This window comes from Heloderma suspectum, chromosome 2 (genome assembly GCF_057233095.1).
Source record: "Heloderma suspectum isolate Gila_16-S chromosome 2, 16-S_ref, whole genome shotgun sequence".
In the NCBI taxonomy this organism is placed as follows: Eukaryota; Metazoa; Chordata; class Lepidosauria; order Squamata; family Helodermatidae; genus Heloderma; species Heloderma suspectum.
This window is the reverse complement of record NC_139459.1, coordinates 165,221,387-165,243,375: the sequence shown is the minus strand read 5'-3', so window position 1 is coordinate 165,243,375 and position 21,989 is coordinate 165,221,387. Positions and strand designations below refer to the sequence as shown.

Sequence of the window (21,989 nt, the reverse complement as noted above, 5' to 3'; positions counted from 1 at the left end):
CTGGATTTCAGGTAGAGACAAGTTTGGTTTGCTTACTATTACACTTTATTAAAGGACATTAATGACAGGAGCATAAATGCCTTCATGACGATAAATGGGGCAATAGCCTCTTGGGCTGGATATAGAGCAAGGGAGCTGAATGGGGCTGTGGACATGGATGGCTGGAGAACCAGCCACGAAGGAAGCGGAAGAACAGAGCCAACAGCAGGATCAGGAGCACAGCCTTCGCTAAAGCCCACAGCAGGCTCCAGGCAGCTCGAACAGTAGGACGTGGGAAGGATCTGCAAGAGAGACAAGAGGAAAGAATGGCCTAAAGGCAGAGAAACAGGGTATCGATTAAAGCTGTAGGGGGAAAAATACCTAACACAAAGTCTGTTGCACAGGTTGGTATGGTTCCCAGTGGTTCACACATGCCTTCAGGGAGCTCTTTCCATATCAATCTGTATGCTATTGAGCTCCTGCACATTTCAAAGGCTTATAGAGAGTATTCTAAGGTGCACAGTTTACATGGGATGCTGGGTAAGCCTCCTGAGCCTCACCTTCGCCCCATATGAGCTGTCCTAGAACACACCCAATGCTTCCTTGTGGGAAACAGCATTGTGTGGATAACATGTCTTTCAGGGATGCTTGGCCTTCTTTACTGATCTTCTCATTGAGAAACCCCTGCTGTTTCCAAGAAACATACCATCCCTTAGGAAACAGCCTGCAAACCACCAGCCTACTCCATCAATGCATGCTGCCTATGCCTGCCTCTTCTGTCCCCCATCCCAGACTCTTCTATTTCATGTCTTCCCATTCTACTATATCCAAATTCCATCCCTCTGAAAGTCCATTGTGTGACTCACATGGAAAGGAGCTTCTCTTTGGAATTGATTCTGCCTGGTTCCAGGCATGGAAGTCTTTTCTAGGAGAACAGGAAAAGCAGAGCGTGAGGTTCATGTGATCCATTAAGCATGGGGAATGCGCAGCCTCCATTCATTACAAAGCAAGTAGGGTACATGGTGGATTACAGAAGAAAACACTCTCTCTCTGAAGGCAACAGGGGATTAAATAGGAAGAAATGCAGCAAGAATCAACACTAAAACCCCTGGTTTGGTTTTCTAGTTCTATGCCACCTGAATTTTGAAAAGCGCTTCTGGGATGCTGAGGACAGAGTTTATGTGCTATCCTTTCCCCCCTTCATTCTGTTTAAGCCACAGGAATGACTCTGACTTGCTTCTTTAAGACAATTCACATGAACCATATATGTCCCAGTCCTGCTCCCCCTACTCCTGCACTCTTGTCAAATCCTTCAGGCCCCTCATACCATCTGGTCACATGCTCGTTCCTCCCAAAGAATGCCTCCAGCTGGGTTTTCCGCCTGTCCAGACAGCACTTCTTTCTGGAAGCTAAAACAGAACATAGCATTAAATTTTTCGAGTGGGAAGCCATCTTCTTCCCACTCAGGCCAGAATAAATGCAGAAGGTAGGACAGGAAAGGACACAGCTTCAAGGACACAATGTCATGTGGGCCCCAGACAAAGTTCTCTTGATAGTATTTTCTCCCCTTTGATCCCACTTCATTCCCAGGGACAATGTTACATTGACTCCTGGGTCTCCAAAGCTGTGAGTTTACCCAAGTGACATCTGCAAAAACATGGGCGACCCTCCTCCACTCTTTCTTTCATAGACACAGAATGCTTCTTGTGGATAAGCATTATGTCTCTGGACGGCCAGCTTTAGCAAACTCCAGAACTAACTTCAATAACTATGAGCAGTCTGCAAGTTTTGCATTTTAATTGATAACATATAGTTAACCCCAAAACATGGGGGTATTTGCTTGTGTTTGTTTACAGTTTCCAGCCTATAATCCCAACATTCATGTTGCTATATTCCCTCTGATACATGTAACTACTGCTCCCACTTTACAGACAGGGAACTGAGTGCAAGACTGTCCTGTCCAGGGCCATCCATTCCATAGCCGAGCTGGGATTTGAACCCAGGGCTTTGACCAACATGCTGGCTAAATCATTCATTTAGCAGATCAGTTTGCCTCTCTGCCTCATCACAACCAACCAGGATAATGTATTGGATCACCCTTACAGCGCTACTTCCTGCTGAGCTTCCATCACACTGTCTTCCAGAAGGGTGATGTTTCTGTGGAGCTCCTTCAACATTTTTGAGAAACAGAGGGAAAAAGAACAAGAACCCTGCTTTAGAAATCCACACACTCCATACCCCAGTTCAAGGAATCAGGCTGCAGACTCTACAGTGAACCATTAACTGGAAGGGAAGAGAGAATCTGAGTACGATATGGATGTCTGGTCCTTAGGACTCCAGGTTGGGAAGCATTGTATGTCATTTAGCAACATCAGACTGCAGTCAGAAGGGGAATCAGATTCTTCTAGGAATAGCAGAAGAAATTTAGCAGGCATGGTCCCAGCTGGAATCATCCCCTGCCCATGCCTACTATTCACATCTAAGGGCCAAACTACATGGAAATCATCCTTTCCCTGGCTGCTATTTGCAGTAAATAGCACCTTTGCAGGCAAATAGCAGCAGGGAGAGAGGTGAGCAGTTTTCGGCAGGAGACTGGTATAGGGTCCAACCTAGATCAGGACCATGTCCTGAACTGAGATCCCATGGCTGCTTTTTCATCGAAATAAAAATAGTTTAAGCACGCTTTTTTAAACGTGTGAATAACATAACATATAGTTTGGCACTAAAACTTTTTGATATCTAAGGCAGAAATGTCAAATGGCAGCTCACTGTGTTCTGATGGGACATCTGCCTGTTTCAGCGCAGCCCATGCAGAAGAATCTCTTAACGGATTCACCCCCCAGACGCCAGATCTGATGGTTCCCCACCCAGCTTTGGGTGTATCCAGGCATGCATAATTTTAGCACAGCACCAGCTGTAGAAGGGGACTCACTATATTTTGCTCAGACATACAATCGTCTTCCCAGGATCAAGTTCAGGGAAAACCTGTCATCCTTACTTGCACCAGAAGTTGCAGTACACAGTGCTGACTGGATAGTAACAGGTAAAGCAATTAACACAATCCGGTCCCCCCTTCTCCCCAAAGCAGATTTTCAACATTTAAAACATTGGTTCTGCTTTTAAATGGGCAAGGGAGATAATAAATATACATTCGACTGAATAATTGTACACGTCTCTTTAAAAAGTGTGTGCTTTTTTTAACCAGGCAGCAGGGAGAGGTTCAAGGCCAACTACTAAATCAGTGTTTGATTCACTGGCCAGTAACCAGTACAGTTGTCAAATTGGTTGCAAAGGAAAGTAGAAGCTACGCTCAAGCTGGGGAAGAAAAAATACAACACCCTGATTTGTATGTCTGTTTGTATGCATACTTCAATGGTGCCCCAAGTCTGCCACCTGAGGCGACTGCTTCACTTTGTCTCATGGTAGGGCCATCTCTGTGACTCCATTAGGACCGTGAGTAGGGTAGTGTCAGCCTGACACATGCAGCAACTGTGGCTCTTGGAACAGAGGCTGGCTGGGTAGGTAGGACATACCTGGCTCCTCAGAGACAATCCTTGGATGGTGGTGCTCAGCTTCTCAATCTGGTGCTGTTTCTGAAATCCCCACAACAAAACAGAAGTATTTTGGTCTGATTTCAACCACAACAAAGAAGACCTGTCTACCCCTAATTGCCTTCCTAGCAATCCTTCCTAAGGATTAGCCAATCTCACATTTAGGCACTTGGGACTGCCCAGCTTGGGGTGTATTCAGGCAGCTCCTAATGCTAACGAGTCATTACTCTTCCACTGCAAGCTAGAAGTGGAATTGCAATTGACTTTCCACACAATCTTGTGCATTTTCAGTAGGTACATCCCACTATGATCCATCCACACCAATGCCATTAGTGCTACTCCTCCATTTTTTTAAAAAAGAACATGGTTTTAATATGGATAGTGACTTATCAGGCAGCTAAACCTATCACAGCTCAACGACATATTTACTACAGAATACTATAGGGACTATACCCTTTGCAGTAAGCACCATTTTTATCACAGGTTTTAAAAAAAATTGACTTTGAAATAGTGCTAACACACATTTTTGGCTATTTTTTTAAATTAAGAACACAGTCCTATGTGATCTGCCCTGGGTACTCAGAGGCTTACAAGTGTCCTATGCAGAGCAGGAGGTATGTGGAACCTCCCGCTCTGCATTTAAGGCATCGGGGAGGGAAGGAGGCTGGGGTGGCCACAGGATTTGTCATATGGCTGCCACCCCAGTTTCCTCCCCTCCCTACCCCTGGGAATGCCCCCTTTTCCCGTCTCCACACTCTATTTTCTGAGCACAGAGAGGTAGCCAGTGCAGTTCTCTCCATGCTGGCTAGGGGGGCGGGGGAGGCAGGGAGTGCAGTTTTCTGGCTCCAAGGTCGGAGCCCCGTTTCTGACCTCAGACCCAGGAAACCGAACAATCTTATGTCCCCCAGATGCTGTCTAGGGGGCGTAGGATTGCTCTCCACAGTAGTGAAATACCACTTCAATGAAAGAGTGTTATAGCACCATACCCCTAAAATGCTATTATATTTAAATAAATTATGGGGAAAACTCTTTCTAGTCACTGACGTTTTAGGAAGTTCATTAATGGATGTGACCAGAAAGGATTTTTCAATGGTTTTTTTTTTTTTTTAATAGTATTACAGGGGTATAGCACTATATCCCTATAATACATTTTAAAATCATTTTTAAAAAGTTATTTTTCTGCTATTAACTACCTTGTTAAAATATTAGTGACTAGAACAGTTTCAAAGCTAGCCCCTGCCTTGATTTCCATTTAAGCCAAAGGCAAAAAGTTCCCCCATTTTGCCATCAGGAATGTGGGTACATTGAAGCCACAAGCGTATCTGAGTTTACCTGACTGAACTAAAATGATCAAGGGGCTGGAGCAACTCCACCATGAGGGAAGGTTACAACAGCTGGGATTGTTTAGCTTGGAGAAGAGAATACATGACAGAGGTGTGCAAAATTATGCATGATGTGGGGAATGTGGATAGGGAGACATGTTTCTCCCTCTCTTATAATACTAGAACCTGGAGTCATCCCATGAAGCTGACTGGTGGGAGATTTGGGACAGATAAAAGGAAGTACTTCTTCACACAGCGCATAGTTAAACTATGGAATTCACTACCTCAAAATGTAGTGATGGCCACCAATTTGGATGGTTTATAAAGGGGGTTAGACAAATTCCTGGAGAAAGCTATCAATGTCTACTAGCCCTGATGGCTATGGGCTACCTCCAGTACCAGAGGCAGTATGCCTATGTACACCAGTTGCTGGGGAACATGGGCAGGAGGGCACTGTTGCACTCATGTCCTAATTGTGGGCTTCCCATGAGCAGCTGGCTGGCCACTGTGTGAGCAGAATGCTGGACTAGATGGACCCTTGTTCTGATCCAGCATGGCTCTTCTTATGTTCTTACCTGTCTAATCCTGTCATTCCTTGTCTTCCACTTGGCCTCCCATTCAGACAAGTGCCTCTGTGGAAATGAGGAGAAACAGAACATGCTTGCAACAGCCTTCTTCATTCAAATGAAAATGCCCAGCCAGCCACCTGCCATCTGAGTTGTCCTCTAATCCCAGTAAGCCTTGACCTTACTTCTGTCCCAGAACTGGGATGTGACCCTAGATTCCTATGGGTGTTTCCAGACAAGGCTTTTATCGCACCACCACCTTGCCTCATTAATTGGATTTCACATGGGGTCCAGACGACAGTATCTTCCACTCATAAACCTTCTAGGTTTTTCTACTGCTTCTTCTGCCTTTTTTCTTAAGATGGAAGGAATGGTGGGAAAATGTAGGAGGATTATGAGTGAAAGACAATGTTGTCTGGACACCTCCCCCACCCCCGTACAATTCTGTGAATGACGCAGGGCGATGGTGCAATAAAAGCCTAGCCAGGAAGCACCTCACATGTATGCATGTGCAATAGAGACAAGATGCATCTGCTCCATTTTCCTAGGTTTAACATCTACATATCCAAGAAAAGAGGCTAAAACCGAAAGAATGTCAACTCTAGCAACTCACTGACAAGATTTTTATAAAAAGCACTGTCACGATCCCCTAAAACAGGCATCTGCAAAATCTTCCCAGAAGGCAAAATAGGACCCATGATTTATCACAGACAACTACCAGAAAAATAAGGGTAGTTGGCATGTACAGTAGCAAACTGTATGCACGACTGCTTATTCCACACTTTTTTCCTACCTACAGGAGTACTTTGCTGGTAGATTCTAGCATTGCTGCGAGGTTCTCCTTTGGTTTCCCAGTCTAGCTGGTCCTATACTCAGATGTACAAAGCATCTGGACCTCACCTTCAGTTCATTGCCTTCTGTTCTTAGCTCCTTCAAAATGTCCTTGCTGGACTTCTCCTCCAACTGTTGCTTGAAGACCTGTGTGTAATTATAATAGAAACCAAAGTTTTCAGGAGTGGATGTGTAAAAGGAAGCAGTCCTGGGGAACCCCTTAAAGACCTGAAACCTGGGTCAGCAACCATGTTGTGATCATTTCAGTAAGACCTGCTAAGTATTGTTCCACACTTTTAGACCATTTTCTAGAAGTTGCAGCAACAAATATTAAGTGTGCATGTGTCTTATGTTTCCTACTGGGATTCCAGAAAGCTCTCACCTGACTAGAACCATTTGAATAAGATTCTCAGATACTTGGCTGAAGCACACACTTCTTGGTAGAGAGAAGGAAAGAGGCAAAAACAGGGTTGGTCTCAGGCACTTTGACTCCCTAAGCAAAAAATATTAACATTTGACTCATTTTATTGGCCTGCCCACCCATCTTCACCTGTTCTCCAAAAAGGCTTTAGACACATTCATGCAGAATAACTCTATCAACAGCTATTCTCCATGTTAGCTAAATGAAACCTCCATGTCTGGAGGCAGCATATCTCTCAATATCAAATGCTTCTGGGGATAAGGAATGGGGGAAGGTTGCCTTTACACCCTGCTTGCGGGCTTCACCAAAGCATATGGCAATCACTATAGGAAACACTATACTGGACTGGACGAATCTTTGTTTGATCTAGCATGGTTCTTCTTATGCCCTTTCATTCCAGTGTGCCTGCCTAAAGGACAATACTTGGCATCAGCTGCAGAACTGCTGATGCCCCCACCTTCCCTTTTGCCAGACACGTCTTTCCCCCATAGGGTTCGAGGTATTCTGTCCTTCCATCACTCCTGCAGTTCCAGAAAAATCCCTACAACTTGCTGAGGAAATGGCCTGGGGATGGCGGGTGGCAAATTGTGGCTGCTGTTGTATTCATATAGTGACAGTTCCCCCCCACTTTGTGTTTCAGGACTTTGTCCTGAATGGCTAGTATGACCAGTATCATGAAACGAGATGTGGAGTCCATCAACGTTGCTTTGCTTGACCCGAATTTAAGGGCTCCTGTCCTTGTTCCTATCTTCCAACCTATTCGGAATCGGAAAGCTCCCCTCTCTATGCTTAGAGGGCTCCCGCCCAAACCATTTCCCAAGCTGAAACTAGGACCAGAAAGTTCTAGCAATACTTACACACAACGAACAGTTGCCAGCATTACCGACGCCACCCACCAGCAGGGGTCATTTGGCCACTCTACCCTTCCTCATCTCCCCCTAGATTCCAGTTTTTATATGCATGAGAATCAAGTACTAATGCTTTCTTGCACTACTCCACTTAAGGCTGCCCATGAAGTGCTAAAGAAAATAGAAGATCCACTGAGCACAAATAAAGTGGCCTTGTAGGCCCCTTCCAACCCTACTATTCTATGAAAGCATGTGCCTGGGAGAAAGCTAAGCCCTCCTCTTTGACACACTAGTTTTCAACATGCAATGAGTGTTTGGTGACCTAGCCAAAGAACGAACAAACAAACAAACAAACAATTCCTCCTTTGCATCCTGACATGATACTGTCTAGCAACAGTTTAATCACTTGATTCTGCTGTATGTAGAAACTGGGCCTTACAGTCAGGAACAAGGGATGGGAACAGTACAGGACAGCTACTAGGGATAGGTGAGAAATTTGCTTTATTGAGGATTTTTTATAGATTAACCCAATCCACACCTCTCTAAGCAAACTGAGATAGAGTTGCATACCAAAATCTGCATTTTTGCAAGCTTCATGATGCAGCTCATCTCAGGAAAAGTGCCCCCCCCATGCCCATATTACAGGAAAATGTGCAAAAATGCACGTATTGAGAAAATATATGCACACAAAACTGCATTACAGCACTGTAAAGTAGTTGGAAAAATGAATAAATTTTAAAATGTGCACAAAAAGGTATACATTTCCATGCCAATTTCTTTTTGACATCTCAGGATTATGTGGAAAGGGGACAGAATGAGCGTGATCTTAAAACATCAGACAATCTCGGCAAGACTGAGATTGCCACAGACCTGTCAATCCCTGTTGCCTACAACTCTATCCCCTCAGTAGACTCACCTTTTTTTCCAATTCTTTAACTGTCTCAGCCATTCTCTGATTTTCTTTTTCCTGTAATTTAATGAAGAGCAGGAACAAGTGATTTCCTGATTTGAGGCTCTTAGAGCTCAATCCTATACATGTCTACTCAGAAGTAAGCCCCATTGAATCCCATTGGACTTACTCTCACGTGAATATAGGATTGCAGCCTTAGTCATTAAGCTGCACCAGCTCAGAATAAAGAATTTTAAAATGTGGTTTGCTTATCAAAACAAACCTGCAGTAAGTATACCAACATATAAAATTTTTTGTTTCTCTAAGAATTTATGTAGAGCCTCATGTGGCGCAGGGTGGTAGGCGGCAGTATTGAAACCGAAACGCTCCCCACGACCTGAGTTCGATCCCAGCGGTCTCGGGTAGCCGGCTCAGGTCGACTCAGCCCTCCATTCTTCCGAGGTCGGTAAAATGAGTACCCAGCTTGCTGAGGGAAAAGTAGTCACGACTGGGGAAGGCAATGGCAAACCACCCCGCTATAGTCTGCCATGAAAACAGCAGCATAAGCAGGCATCCCTCTAGGGGTCAGTAATGACCCGGTGCTTGCACAGGAGGAGCCTTTCCTTCCAAGAATTTATGTAAGTATTCAAATAATAAGAAATAAATGTAACAGAATAGATGCATCTAGAATGGCATGATTAGATTTTTAATGTGTTTATGGGAGTGGAATATCATTGACACCAGAAAGAGAAGCTGTGGGCTCAGAAACAGAACATAAAAAGAGCCGTTTATAACAATGATCTCTGCTTAATGTACAGTTTCAAAATATATTTGTTATAAGTACTATTTAAAACATTGTTCTTAAAAAGCTTTAATTGTTCATTCTAAGAAGATATGGTAACATTATCTTTTCTTCACCCTCAGGCACACCACATGGAAACAGATAGAGGTTGGGCTCTATATATCAGATTTCTGCCCAGAGGTAACGGTTGCATGGAGGGGAGGAGGAGGGGGAGGGCTTCAGGTTTGTTCTATCAGGAAAGGGGAAGAGATCAACCACAGATAAGAAGGTAAGAACTGACTAGGGCTAGATTTACACAGTGCTTCTAAACAGTACTGAAGTGCACTGATAACCATTTGGGTATATTACGCATTCCGTATACCACTTTTCTAGCATTATTTCCGGCTTTTTATTCTGTATTATCCAAAATACCACAACAACTGTCACTGTGTGCACTACGAAGTATAAACGTGCAAGAGGGATATAGCGTTATTGTGATGGGATCGTAGTAATATGATATGAGGGGTAGATCTGACCTTGCTGGATCAAATGAAGAGACCCATATAGTCCAGTATTTGGAGGGCTATTGTGCATTAATGGTACTTGTTGTTGTTCAGTCATTAAGTCGTGTCCGACTCTTCGTGACCCCATGGACCATAGCACGCCAGGCCTTCCTGTCCTCCACTCTCTCCCAGAGTGTGCTCAAGTCCATATTCATTGCATCGGTGATGCTATTTAGCCATCTCATCCTCTGCCGTCCCCTTCTCCTTTTGCCTTCAGTCTTTCCCAGCATCAGGGGCTTTTCCAGGGAGTTTTCTCTTCGCATTAGGTGGCCAAAATATTTCAGCATCAGCTTCAGTATCTGCCCTTCCAATGAGCAGTCAGGGTTGATTTCCTTTAGGTTGGACTGATTTCACCTCCTTGCAGTCCAGGGGACTCATAAGAGTCTTCTCCAGCACCACAGTTCGAAAGCATCAATTCTTCGGCGCTCAGCCTTCCTTATAGTCCAGCTCTCACAGCCATACATTACTACTGGGAAAACCATAGCTTTGATTAGACGGACCTTTGTTGGCAAGGTGATGTCTCTGCTTCTTACTATGCTGTCTAGGTTTGCCATAGCTTTCCTCCGAAGGAGCAAGCGTCTTTTAATTTCATGGCTACAGTCACCGTCTGCGGTGATCTTGGAGCCCAAGAAAATAAAATCTGTCACTGCTTCCATTTCTTCCCCTTCCATATGCCAGGAAGTGATGGGGCCAGATGCCATGATCTTCGTTTTTTTAATGTTGAGTTTCAAACCAGCTTTTGAACTCTCCTCTTTCACCCTCAACAAGAGGCTCTTTAGATCCTCTTCGCTTTCTGCCATTAGGGTGGTATCGTCTGCGTATCTGCGGTTGTTCATAATTCTCCCGGCAATCTTAATTCCGACCTGTGATTCGTCCAACCCAGCGTTTCTCATGATGTACTCTGCATATAAGTTAAATAAGCAGGGTGACAATATGCAGCCTTGTCGTACTCCTTTCCCAATTTTGAACCAATCGGTTGTTCCATGTCTGGTTCTTACTGTTGCTACTTGACCCTCGTACAGGTTTCTCAGGAGACAGGTAAGGTGGTCTGGTACTCCCATCTCTTTCAGAATTTGCCAGTTTGTTGTGATCCATACAATCAAAGGCTTTAGCATAGTCAATGAAGCAGAAATAGACGTTTTTCTGGAATTCTCTTGCTCTCTCCATGATCCAGCGAATGTTGGCGATTTGATCTCTAGTTCCTCTGCCTCTTCGAAACCCAGCTTGTACTTCCGGTAGTTCTCGGTTCACATGCTGCTGAAGCCTAGCTTGTAGGATTTTGAGCATCACCTTGCTGGCATGTGAAATGAGCGCAATTGTGCGGTAGTTTGAACACTCTTTGGCGCTGCCCTTCTTTGGAATTGGAATGTAAACTGACCTTTTCCAGTCTTGTGGCCACTGTTGAGTGTTCCAAATTTGTTGGCATATTGAGTGCAGCACTTTAACAGCATCATCTTTTAGGATTTTAAATAGCTCAGCTGGAATATTGTCATCTCCACCAGCTTTGTTGTTAGTAATGCTTCCTAAGGCCCACTTGACTTCACTCTCTAGGATGTCCAGCTCAAGTTCAGTGACTGCACTATCATAGCTATCAGGGACATTCAGATCTTTCCTGTATAGTTCTTCTGTGTATTCTTTCCACCTCTTCTTAATCTCATCTGCTTCTGTTAGGTCCCTGCCTTCTTTGTCCTTTATCATGCCCGTCTTTGCACAAAACATTCCCTTGAGATCTCCAATTTTCTTGAACAGATCTCTAGTCTTTCCCATTCTGTTGTTTTCCTCGATTTCTTTGCATTGTTCATTTAAGAAGGCCTTCTTGTCTCTCCTTGCTATTCTCTGGAACTCTGCATTCAGTTGGATATATCTTCCCCTTTCTCCCTTGCTTTTTGCTTCCCTTCTTTCCTCAGCTACTTGTAATGCCTCATCAGACAGCCACTTGGCTTTCTTGCATTTCTTTTTCTTTGGGATGGATTTAGTTGCTGCCTCCTGAACAATGTTACGGACCTCCGTCCATAGTTCCTCAGACACTTTGTCTATCAGGTCTAATCCCGTAAATCTATTCCTCACCTCCACTGCATATTCATAAGGGATATGATTTAAGTCATACCTGAATGGTTTAGTGGTTTTCCCTACATTCTTCAATTTAAGCCGAAATTTTGCAACAAGAAGTTCATGATCTGAGCCACAAACAGCTCCAGGTCTTGTTTTGACTGACTGTATGGAGCTTCTCCATCTTTGGCTGCAAAGGACATAATCAATCTGATTTCAATATTGACCATCTGGTAATGTCCATGTGTAGAGTCGTCTCTTGTGCTGTTGGAAAAGAGTGTTTGCTATGATCAGCGTGTTCTCTTGGCAAAACTCTATTAGCCTTTGTCCTGCTTAATTTTGAACACCAAGGCCATGCTTGCCTGTTATCCCGGTGATTTCTTGACTTCCTACTTTAGCATTCCAATCACCTATGATGAAGAGGACATCTTTTTTGGTGTTAGTTCTAGAAGATGTTGTAGGTATTCATAGAACCAATCAACCTTCTTAGAACCTTCTTCGGCCTCAGTGGTTGGGGCATAGACGTGAATTACTGTGATGTTGAATAGTTTGCCTTGGATTCGTACTGAGATCATTCTATCGTTTTTAAGATTGTACCCCAGTACTGCTTTTCCCACCCTTTTGTTGACTATGAGTGCTACTCCATTTCTTCTAAGGGATTCTTGCCCACAGTAGTAGATATAATGGTCACCTGCATTAAATTCGCCCATGCTTGTCCATTTTAGTTTGCTGATTCCCAAGATGTCGATGTTCAATCTTGCCATCTCATGTTTGACCACCTCCAGCTTACCTTGATTCATTGATCTTACATTCCAGGTTCCTAAAGAATATTGTTCTTTACAGCATCGGACTTTCTTTTCACCACCAGACACATCCACAGCTGAGTGGCCTTTCGGCTTTGGCCCAGCCGCTTCACGCTTTCTGGCGCGACTTGGAAATACCCTCTGCTCTTCCCCAGTAGTGTATTAGACACTTTCCGACCTGAGGGGCTCATCTTCCGGTGTCATCTCTTTTAGCCTTGTGATACGTTCCATGGGGTTTTCTTGGCAAGAATACTGGAGCAGGTTGTCATTTCCTTCTCCAGTGGACCACGTTTTGTCAGAATTCTCCCCCATGACTTGTCCATCTTGGGTGGCCCTGCATGGCATAGCTCATGGCTTCACTGAGTTACGCAAGCCCCTTCGCCACAACAAGGCAGTGATCCATGAAGGGGCTAATGGAACTTAGGGAATTCCGTTTCCACAGAATTGCCCCACTCCCTCCAGTCCATGCTCCGGATGAATTACTAAGTTTCTAACACTTTGAGGTAATGCTAATAAGTCACAATTCTAATAGGAGATACTACAGAATTGAGGTGTTGTGTGTCTACCCCATAAAAGCAGAAGAAGGGATTCTGTCTTAATAGATTGTAAAGTCACAATGAACTAAGGGGAGTCATCCTTCCTTTCAGTTCATGGGGCCATTCTAGGGCCAGCTATCCTGCTAGACTTTGAGTACAAATTTGCAGGAGTATCTAGAAGACATGATGCCATGCAACTGATCCTCACATCTCTCTCTTGATGGCTGTGTGAAGGGATGGGGAACAGGCCTGTGGAGGAGTTTGTGGGGAGAATAAAGGGCCTTCAAAATGCCCTCTAAGGGGCTCACTTGCTTGTTGAGGTGCAGCTGGCGTTGGCGGCTCCGATTCTGGAACTCCTGCAGGGCTTCTTGGGTTTCCTCCAGCTCCTCTTGCAGTGCCCGGGTCTTCTTCTCCAGAGGTTGAAGACTGCAGAGGGGAAGAGTCCACTGTGTCCCCAGTACCTACTGTGCCAGGGACCTAATAACAAGTTCTTCCCTTACCCAGAAGTGCCCTGGCCTTCCTACCACGGACTTCTGCCCCTTCCACTTCATCTTACCAGGCAGAACTGGCCTGTAATATTCTGCTCCCTGCTGCCCGCCCCCTCCCCCTGCCCCCCAGCTGCAAGGGTCTTCTTTATATAATCTGAGAAATAGGCCCTCAAATCCTGTGCAGTTTTGCAGAATGTGTTTGTTTTTTAGATTAAGCCACTATTGAAAAATTGTGCTAAATATATTAATCAGAGGCATGGCTGCTGCTGCTTCCTGTCAGCCAACTAATATTCAGGCAACAAGCAGTCCAAAGCCTTTACTGAAACCTCCATACACATCCTTCTGCAAATCCTGAACAGCCACTTAATGGTTTTTGTACTGTTTCTCATGTCCTGTTTCCAATTTTAGAGAGCCAGTTTCTCTCCAGCTCCTGCAGGGAGGGGCAGCAACATTGTGGACAGCAAGAGCCTCTCACCTCTTGGCTTGTAGCAAGGAGCAGAGCTGGGCCTGATGCTCCAACAGTGCCTCATATTGCTTCTGCCAGATTTCACCATGGGCAAGTTCTTCATGAATCCACTCCTGCAGCCAAGCATTCTCCTCTTCAAGGTTCCTGGGTTTAGATGGGGAAAGACTGAGTGAGGAGTGAATGGACATTAGAGGCACTCTTGTGAAATCCAAGAACCAGTACAAGTGGGAGACACTCTTGGTTCCTCAACTCTGATTTGTGTCTAAAGACAGACACCTGATAGTTGCCTGTCTTGCCTTTAAATTACATGATTTATGTAGTCTCATGATTCTTTTTGGAGTCCTTTTTTCTTTGACATCAGAGGTGGGAAACAAGGAGCTCTCCAGATGTTGGGAGACTGTAATTTCCATCAGCCCTAGCCAGCATAGCCAATGGTGAGGGATGATGGGATTTGCAGGCTATCACAGCCTTGTTGTGGCGAAGGGGCTTGCGTAACTCAGTGAAGCCATGAGCTATGCCATGCAGGGCCACCCAAGACGGACAGGTCATGGCAGAGTTCTGACAAAATGTGGTCCACTGGAGAAGGAAATGGCAACCCACTCCAGTATTCTTGCCAAGAAAACCCCATGGAACGTATCACAAGGCTAAAAGAGATGACACCGGAAGATGAGCCCCTCAGGTCGGAAGGTGTCCAATATACTACTGGGAAAGAGCAGAGGGTATTTCCAAGTAGCGCCAGAAAGAGTGAAGCGGCTGGGCCAAAGCTGAAAGGACACTCAGCTGTGGATGTGTCTGGTGGTGAAAAGAAAATCCGATGCTGTAAAGAACAATATTGTTTAGGAACCTGGAATGTCAGATCAATGAATCAAGGTAAGTTGGAGGTGGTCAAACATGAGATGGCAAGATTGAACATCGACATCTTGGGAATCAGCGAACTAAAATGGACAGGCATGGGCAAATTTAATTCAGGTGACCATCGTATCTACTATTGTGGGCAAGAATCCCTTAGAAGAAATGGAGTAGCACTCATAGTCAATAAAAGGGTGGGAAAAGCAGTACTGGGGTACAATCTCAAAAACGATAGAATGATCTCAGTACGAATCCAAGGCAAACCATTCAACATCACAGTAATTCAAGTCTATGCCCCAACCACTGATGCCGAAGAAGCTGAGGTTGATCGGTTCTATGATGACCTACAACACCTTCTAGAACTTTGGAATGCTAAAGTAGGAAGTCAAGAAATCACCGGGATAACAGGCAAGCATGGCCTTGGTGTTCAAAATTAAGCAGGACAAAGGTTAATAGAGTTTTGCCAAGATAACACACTGATCATAGCAAACACTCTTTTCCAACAGCACAAGAGACAACTCTACACATGGACATCACCAGATGGTCAATATTGAAATCAGATTGATTATGGCCTTTGCAGCCAAAGATGGAGAAGCTCCATACAGTCAGTCAAAACAAGACCTGGAGCTGACTGTGGCTCAGATCATGAGCTTCTTCTTGCAAAATTTCGGCTTAAATTGAAGAACGTAGGGAAAACCACTAAACCATTCAGGTATGACCTAAATCATATCCCTTATGAATACACAGTGGAGGTGAGGTATAGATTTCAGGGATTAGACCTGATAGACAGAGTGCCTGAGGAACTATGGACGGAGGTCCGTAACATTGTTCAGGAGGCAGCAACGAAATCCATCCCAAAGAAAAAGAAATGCAAGAAAGCCAAGTGGCTGTCTGAGGAGGCTTTACAAGTAGCTGAGGAAAGAAGGGAAGCAAAAAGCAAGGGAGAAAGGGGAAGATATATCCAACTGAATGCAGAGTTCCAGAGAATAGCAAGGAGAGACAAGAAGGCCTTCTTAAATGAACAATGCAAAGAAATCGAGGAAAACAACAGAATGGGAAAGACTAGAGATCTCTTCAAGAAAATCGGAGATCTCAAGGGAACGTTTTGTGCAAAAACGGGCATGATAAAGGACAAAGAAGACAGGGACCTAACAGAAGCAGATGAGATTAAGAAGAGGTGGAAAGAATACACAGAAGAACTATACAGGAAAGATCTGAATGTCCCTGATAGCCATGATAGCGCAGTCACTGAACTTGAGCCGGACATCCTAGAAAGTGAAGTCAAGTAGGACTTGGGAAGCATTACTAACAACAAAACTAGCGTAGATGACAGTATTCCAGCTGAGCTATTAAAAATCCTAAAAGATGATGCTGTTAAAGTGCTGCATTCAATATGCCAACAAATTTGGAACACTCAACAATGGCCACAAGACTGGAAAAGGTCAGTTTACATTCCAATTCCAAAGAAGGGCAACGCCAAAGAGTGTTCAAACTACCGCACAATTGCGCTTATTTCACATGCCAGCAAGGTGATGCTCAAAATCCTACAAGCTAGGCTTCAGCAGTATGCGAACCGAGAACTACCGGAAGTACAAGCTGGGTTTCGAAGAGGCAGAGGAACTAGAGATCAAATCGCCAACATTCGCTGCATCATGGAGAAAGCAAGAGAATTCCAGAAAACGTCTATTTCTGCTTCATTGACTACGCTAAAGCCTTTGATTGTGTGGATCACAACAAACTGTGGCAAATTCTTAAAGTGATGGGAGTACCAGACCACCTTACCTGTCTCCTAAGAAACCTGTACGAGCGTCAAGAAGCAACAGTAAGAACCAGACATGGAACAACCGATTGGTTACGACAAGGCTGCATATTGTCACCCTGCTTATTTAACTTATATGCAGAGTACATCATGAGAAATGCCGGGTTGGATGAATCAGAGGTCAGAATTAAGATTGCTGGGAGAATTATCAACAACCTCCAATATGCAGATGATACCACCCTAATGGCAGAAAGTGGAGAGGATCTCAAGAGCCTCCTGTTGAGGGTGAAAGAGGAGAGTGCAAAAGCTGGTTTGAAACTCAACATTAAAAAAACGAAGATCATGGCATCTGGCCCCATCACTTCCTGGCATATAGAAGGGGAAGTAATGGAAGCAGTGACAGATTTTACTTTCTTGGGCTCCAAGATCACCGCAGACGGTGACTGTAGCCATGAAATTAAAAGACGTTTGCTCCTTGGGAGGAAAGCTATGGCCAACCTAGACAGCATAGTAAGAAGCAGAGACATCACCTTGCCGACAAAGGCCCGTCTAATCAAAGCTATGGTTTTCCCAGTAGTAATGTATGGCTGTGAGAGCTGGACTATAAGGAAGGCTGAGCGCCGAAGAATTGATGCTTTTGAACTGTGGTGCTGGAGAAGACTCTTACGAGTCCCCTGGACTGCAAGGAGGTCAAATCTGTCCATACTAAAGGAAATCAACCCTGACTGCTCATTGGAAGGACAGATACTGAAGCTGAAGCTCAAATATTTTGGCCACCTAATGCGAAGAGAAAACTCTCTGGAAAAGCCCCTGATGCTGGGAAAGACTGAAGGCAAAAGGAGAAGGGGACGGCAGAGGATGAGATGGCTAGATAGCATCACCGATGCAATGAATATGAACTTGAGCACACTCTGGGAGAGAGCGCAGGACAGGAAGGCCTGGCGTGCTATGGTCCATGGGGTCACGAAGAGTCGGACATGACTTAACGACTGAACAACAACAACAAAAGATCTGGTGGGCCACACAGTCTACATCCCTGTTTTATACAATGCAACCTGCTGAGGTTGCAGAAGAGGGGGAAAAGTGGCATGGTGTTGGAGGAGGTGGGAGAAGAGGGATTTCTGATCCTATGCAGAATTCCTTGCATAGGATCAGGCTGTAAATCTACCCCCCTAAAAGCTAACATTGTTTCTTCATTTGCCTGCCCTAAAATAAAAGAAAAAATTGTTCTCCCCGCATACATGTTTGTAGCTATCCTTACCCAGGTGTCATATTTTCTGTTGGCTAAACGTTCTAGGTTCCTTCTGTCTTTACTCAGTTGAGAGTTTTACATCTGTGAACCTGTTAAATGCACTCAGTCCAGTCCTTTAAAGTGAAGAAGTTGACTATAATTAGAACTCTCTCTCTCCTACCCACCCTCTAAAATGTGGGTTTGATCCATTTGTTCTGTTACTCTTGGTAACAGCGCTAATGTGACATTGTTAATGCCTTTATCCCTTGCGTAGCTGTTTTTTTTTTTTTAATTAAACAGTGGAGGGGGGGCAGCTGAATCAGACTGAGACCATGGCACAACAGGAGGAGGGCTTTAACCCTTTGGCCCCACCATGATCCTGATTTGAATTTAGTATATCTCCCCACACCCCCATGCTTACTGTTGGCAGTGGAAGGAAAGCTCTCATGGCCCAATTGGATCTGTGGCAGAGTCAAAGGCTTAAAGCTCCTCTAGCCCCTTGCCACACTCCTGATCTGGTTCACTCTTCTCTGCCCTTATTTACTTATTTTTTTAAACAGCCACACAGGCAATAAAGATGTGAATAACATTGCCTCTTGTTTGGCCCTCACTATTCTGCATTTGGTGAGCTGAGGATGCCTGCATTTCTAGAATGTTCTTCCCATGGTCTTACCAAACCCCTTGCCCACAATTAGCTCTCTCACAGTCAAGCAGCAAAAGAAAAGTTGTCAGAAACATACCCAGGACTTCTTTGCTTTAGTTTGTTGCCTCGACCCAGTGCCACATCCATGATGCTGAGTTCTTCAGTTAGCCAGTCCCTCTTCTAGAGCAAACTCAACACATGTGCTAGCATGGATGTTGGGAGACTCTGAAAAAGAGCTAAGAGAACAAGCTGTTCTAGATGAGGAGGGGAAGTAATGGGAAGAAAGAAGAGAGAACCTACCACATCATGAAAAAGCAAAGGTAGCTGTGTTGACAGTAAGTAAAATTCCCAAACCCATATTAGTGTAATACATTTATTAGGCCAACTAAAAGATCACAAAAAATGTGCAAGCACTTGAGATCTCCAGATCTCTTCATCAGGCAGTATGTTATAAAAATAGGTTGGGGGGGGATAGGGGAGTGGAAAAAATCCAGCTAGTTGGTGATGGAAAACACTACTGAGAAGAGCTGGATTTTATATTTTCAAAAATGGAGGATCTAACATTTCTTGCTCCTAGCAGCCCTCGGGGGAACTGCAGATCCAACTACTTTTGGGACTCTGAACTTAAAGAAATTTTCCCCTCCTCCATTTTCCCCTCACCTGCTTTTTATAACTTCTTGCCTTATGAAGAGTACTGGAGATATTGAAAGCTCCCACATTTTTTGTGATCTTTTGGTCGGCCTAATAACGGTATTACTCTAATATGGGTTTTAGAACAAGCATAGGTATAATTCCAAAACTATGCATCACAAACGTGTGAACAAAAAGTGAATGCAATTTAGGAGAATAGATACTTGGCACATGAAGCACTATACCCATTTTTGTGAGCATTAAAGGAAGGATCATAAGGCATTTACCTGATTTCTGCCAACTGGGGCCAGTCTGAGCCAAACTGGGACATCAGTTTATGACCACCAAGCAGTCCAGCCCAACAGATCTTCTGAGATTCATCACCAAGCCTGGTTGCCATGACACAGCCATAGGTTGCTTAGCAACCACCTTAGCCCAGCTGTGCTGTTTCCATGCCTATGTGCCCTTTTCAGCCAGTTTAACTCAAGCCTCTCTTCAAATCCAACAATTCTTCTTTGAACAGTCTCCTTCAATGGAACAATAAAGAAACAATAATGCACAGTCCACAGGAAATAAGGAGGTTATCACAAATTGTTGGGTTCAGTGAGAAATTATTGGTGGATGCTGGATAAAAAAGATTTAGGCCTGGTAAAAACAACGTATTCTCTCCCAGGTCTTCTGAGCCTCCTGCATCTTTGCTGGCTTACTTTTGCTGGCCAAAAGTAAAAGAAAGACACCCCAAAGGAAAGTCTCTACCAGTTTATCTCAGACTCCTAGGATCCAGCTACAGCAGGCCTGGCTAGCAGATCCTTGATCTCTCCACCCACAGTATAAACATAGACATTTCTTATGTTGTTCAGTCGTTCAGTCGTGTCCGACTCTTCGTGACCCCATGGACCATAGTACGCCAGGCCTTCCTGTCCTGCGCTCTCTCCCGGAGCGTGCTCAAGTTCATATTCATTGCATCCGTGATGCTATCTAGCCATCTCATCCTCTGCCGTCCCCATTTCTTATACTTGAATACAATACAGAGCTGGGGGCAGCACACCAGCCTCGAATGCCTCTCCTAATGTCATGCTACGATAAAGATCAGCCAGAAGTTCCTTCTTTCTTAATCCATCTGCGGACCAAATTTGTACAAGATGAGTATGCAGAGAGGCATTGGTGATTACTCTAGAGTTGTGGAACTCCTTGGAGATTCTGACCTTTGGCATCTTCCAGAAGAACTATGTAACTTTCCCATTTGATAAGCTTTTAGAGCAGGAGTTAAACTGCTACTGTACTTTTGTTAACTGACAGGAGGGATCCTATCACTATGACCTTATGAGGCATTTATTGTGCACTCATCCTTCCCTACTCACAGTTGTTTACTGGTTCTTGAGAAACATTGTGCCACTCCAGTTTCACTTCTGTGTCTAAAGAGCACTTTTGGCAAGTTTTTTTTAGAGCAGGGAAAATGTGTATTATTTGTGACAGTGAAAGAAAAAGATGTTTTTCACTTCTGTTATTGCGTTATTCTGCTATTTTGCAAATTGTGGGGGAAGCAGTAAAAGACTAGAAGGGCCTAGAAGATCAGGGGTTGCCAATTTCTCAACTGGCTCCTGTGCCCTTAAAAGCAGCTTGATGATCTATAGTTTTCAGCAAGTGGTAATGCTTATCTCCATGCCCTGAAAAGCTTCAACTTGCTGATTTCTCCAGATCATGTTAGCGAAAGATTAGATCAGATTAGATTGTCAGCTTGTGGGCAAGGACTATCTTGTTTTACTGATTATATGTAAGCCACTCTGGAAACCTTTTTGGCTGAGGGACAGGATAAAAATGCTTCACACAAGCAAACAAGCCCCTGTGGGCAAACAGTAAGAGACTATCTCCAATAGCTGGAGATGGAAAAAGCACATTCGCAGTTGTGTTGCGTTCATGCAAGGAAGTGCCTTGAAGTACTCAAGTCATTGATAAAAGATACCATTGCGTATGTGCCAAGAGTCATGATGAGATCATCATGCCCACATGAGTAAGGTATAACTGAGCATGTGCAGAACCTTTGTGGTGTTATCTTAATATGATTGGTTGGTTGTAAGTTGCCGCCAAATGTTGCTATTGGCTGTGTGACCCTTGCATGGAGGCTGTCTTGGAGGTGGAACGGCCCGGCCCAGAGGCTGCCTCTTATATATATGTGTGTGTGTGTGTGTGTGTGACCATTTTGGAGGTGTTGTTCTCTCAGGAGAGCAACCTCATGCATGAATACAGTGCTTTACCCAATCCTCTGAACATGTGTGACTTCCAGTCTTTTGGACCACAATTTCCTTGACAAAAGTCACCTAGAGCAGCAGTCCCCAACGTTTTTGGCACCAGGGACCAGTTTCGTGGAAGACCATTTTTCCATGGACCGGGGGGGGGGGGGTGTTCGCTGGCGGACTTCCGGCCGCTGGGACGCCAATGGCGTCCGCATAGCGGACGCCATTTGTGTCCCTGTTCTTTGCAGTAATAGGCTACATAAAGATTTACATAGCCTATTACTTGAAGAACAGGGATGCAAATGGCATCTGCTACGCGGACGCCATTTGCGTCCCAGCAGCCAGAAGTCCGCCAGCGGCCAGAGCTGGCTGGCAGCTCCACAGACTCACCCCTAAGTTCTGCCCCCCCCCCCGTGGACCCCAGGTAAGGGGGTTTCGCACACCCGTACTACAGCCCAGTTCCTAACAGGCCATGGACTGGTACCGGTCCGTGGCCCGGGGGTTGGGGACCCCTGACCTAGAGGGTCTGTAGCAGAAAAGGAAAGGAAAT

At 44.7% G+C, this 21,989-nt stretch overlaps 1 protein-coding gene across 1 annotated transcript; it reads right to left on the bottom strand.

Annotated features, from left to right (window-relative positions):
* Positions 1 to 25: 25 nt before the first annotated feature.
* Positions 26 to 19,923, bottom strand: LOC146353114 (uncharacterized). Its single transcript, XM_084832202.1, has 12 exons — positions 19,493 to 19,923; positions 18,673 to 18,811; positions 14,103 to 14,237; positions 13,448 to 13,565; positions 8,435 to 8,485; positions 6,319 to 6,396; positions 5,428 to 5,484; positions 3,513 to 3,572; positions 2,083 to 2,147; positions 1,307 to 1,388; positions 846 to 904; positions 26 to 281 (listed from the first exon to the last, which is right to left on the bottom strand). The coding sequence occupies exons 2-12, from the start codon at positions 18,720 to 18,722 to the stop codon at positions 83 to 85; spliced, it is 954 nt and encodes a 317-aa protein (XP_084688328.1). The 5' UTR covers positions 18,723 to 18,811; positions 19,493 to 19,923; the 3' UTR covers positions 26 to 82.
* Between the last annotated feature and the right edge of the window lie 2,066 nt (positions 19,924 to 21,989).

Bases quoted from the DNA above. Each gene is read 5' to 3' on its own strand.
- LOC146353114 (XM_084832202.1), bottom strand. From the start codon at position 18,722: ATGGATGTGGCACTGGGTCGAGGCAACAAACTAAAGCAAAGAAGTCCT. The intron at 2,148-3,512 runs GTATGTCCTACC...AAAATGTTGAAG, and splicing joins GATTGTCTCTGAGGAGCCAG to GAGCTCCACAGAAACATCAC. The intron at 905-1,306 runs GTATGAGGGGCC...CTGTTCTCCTAG, and splicing joins AACGAGCATGTGACCAGATG to AAAAGACTTCCATGCCTGGA.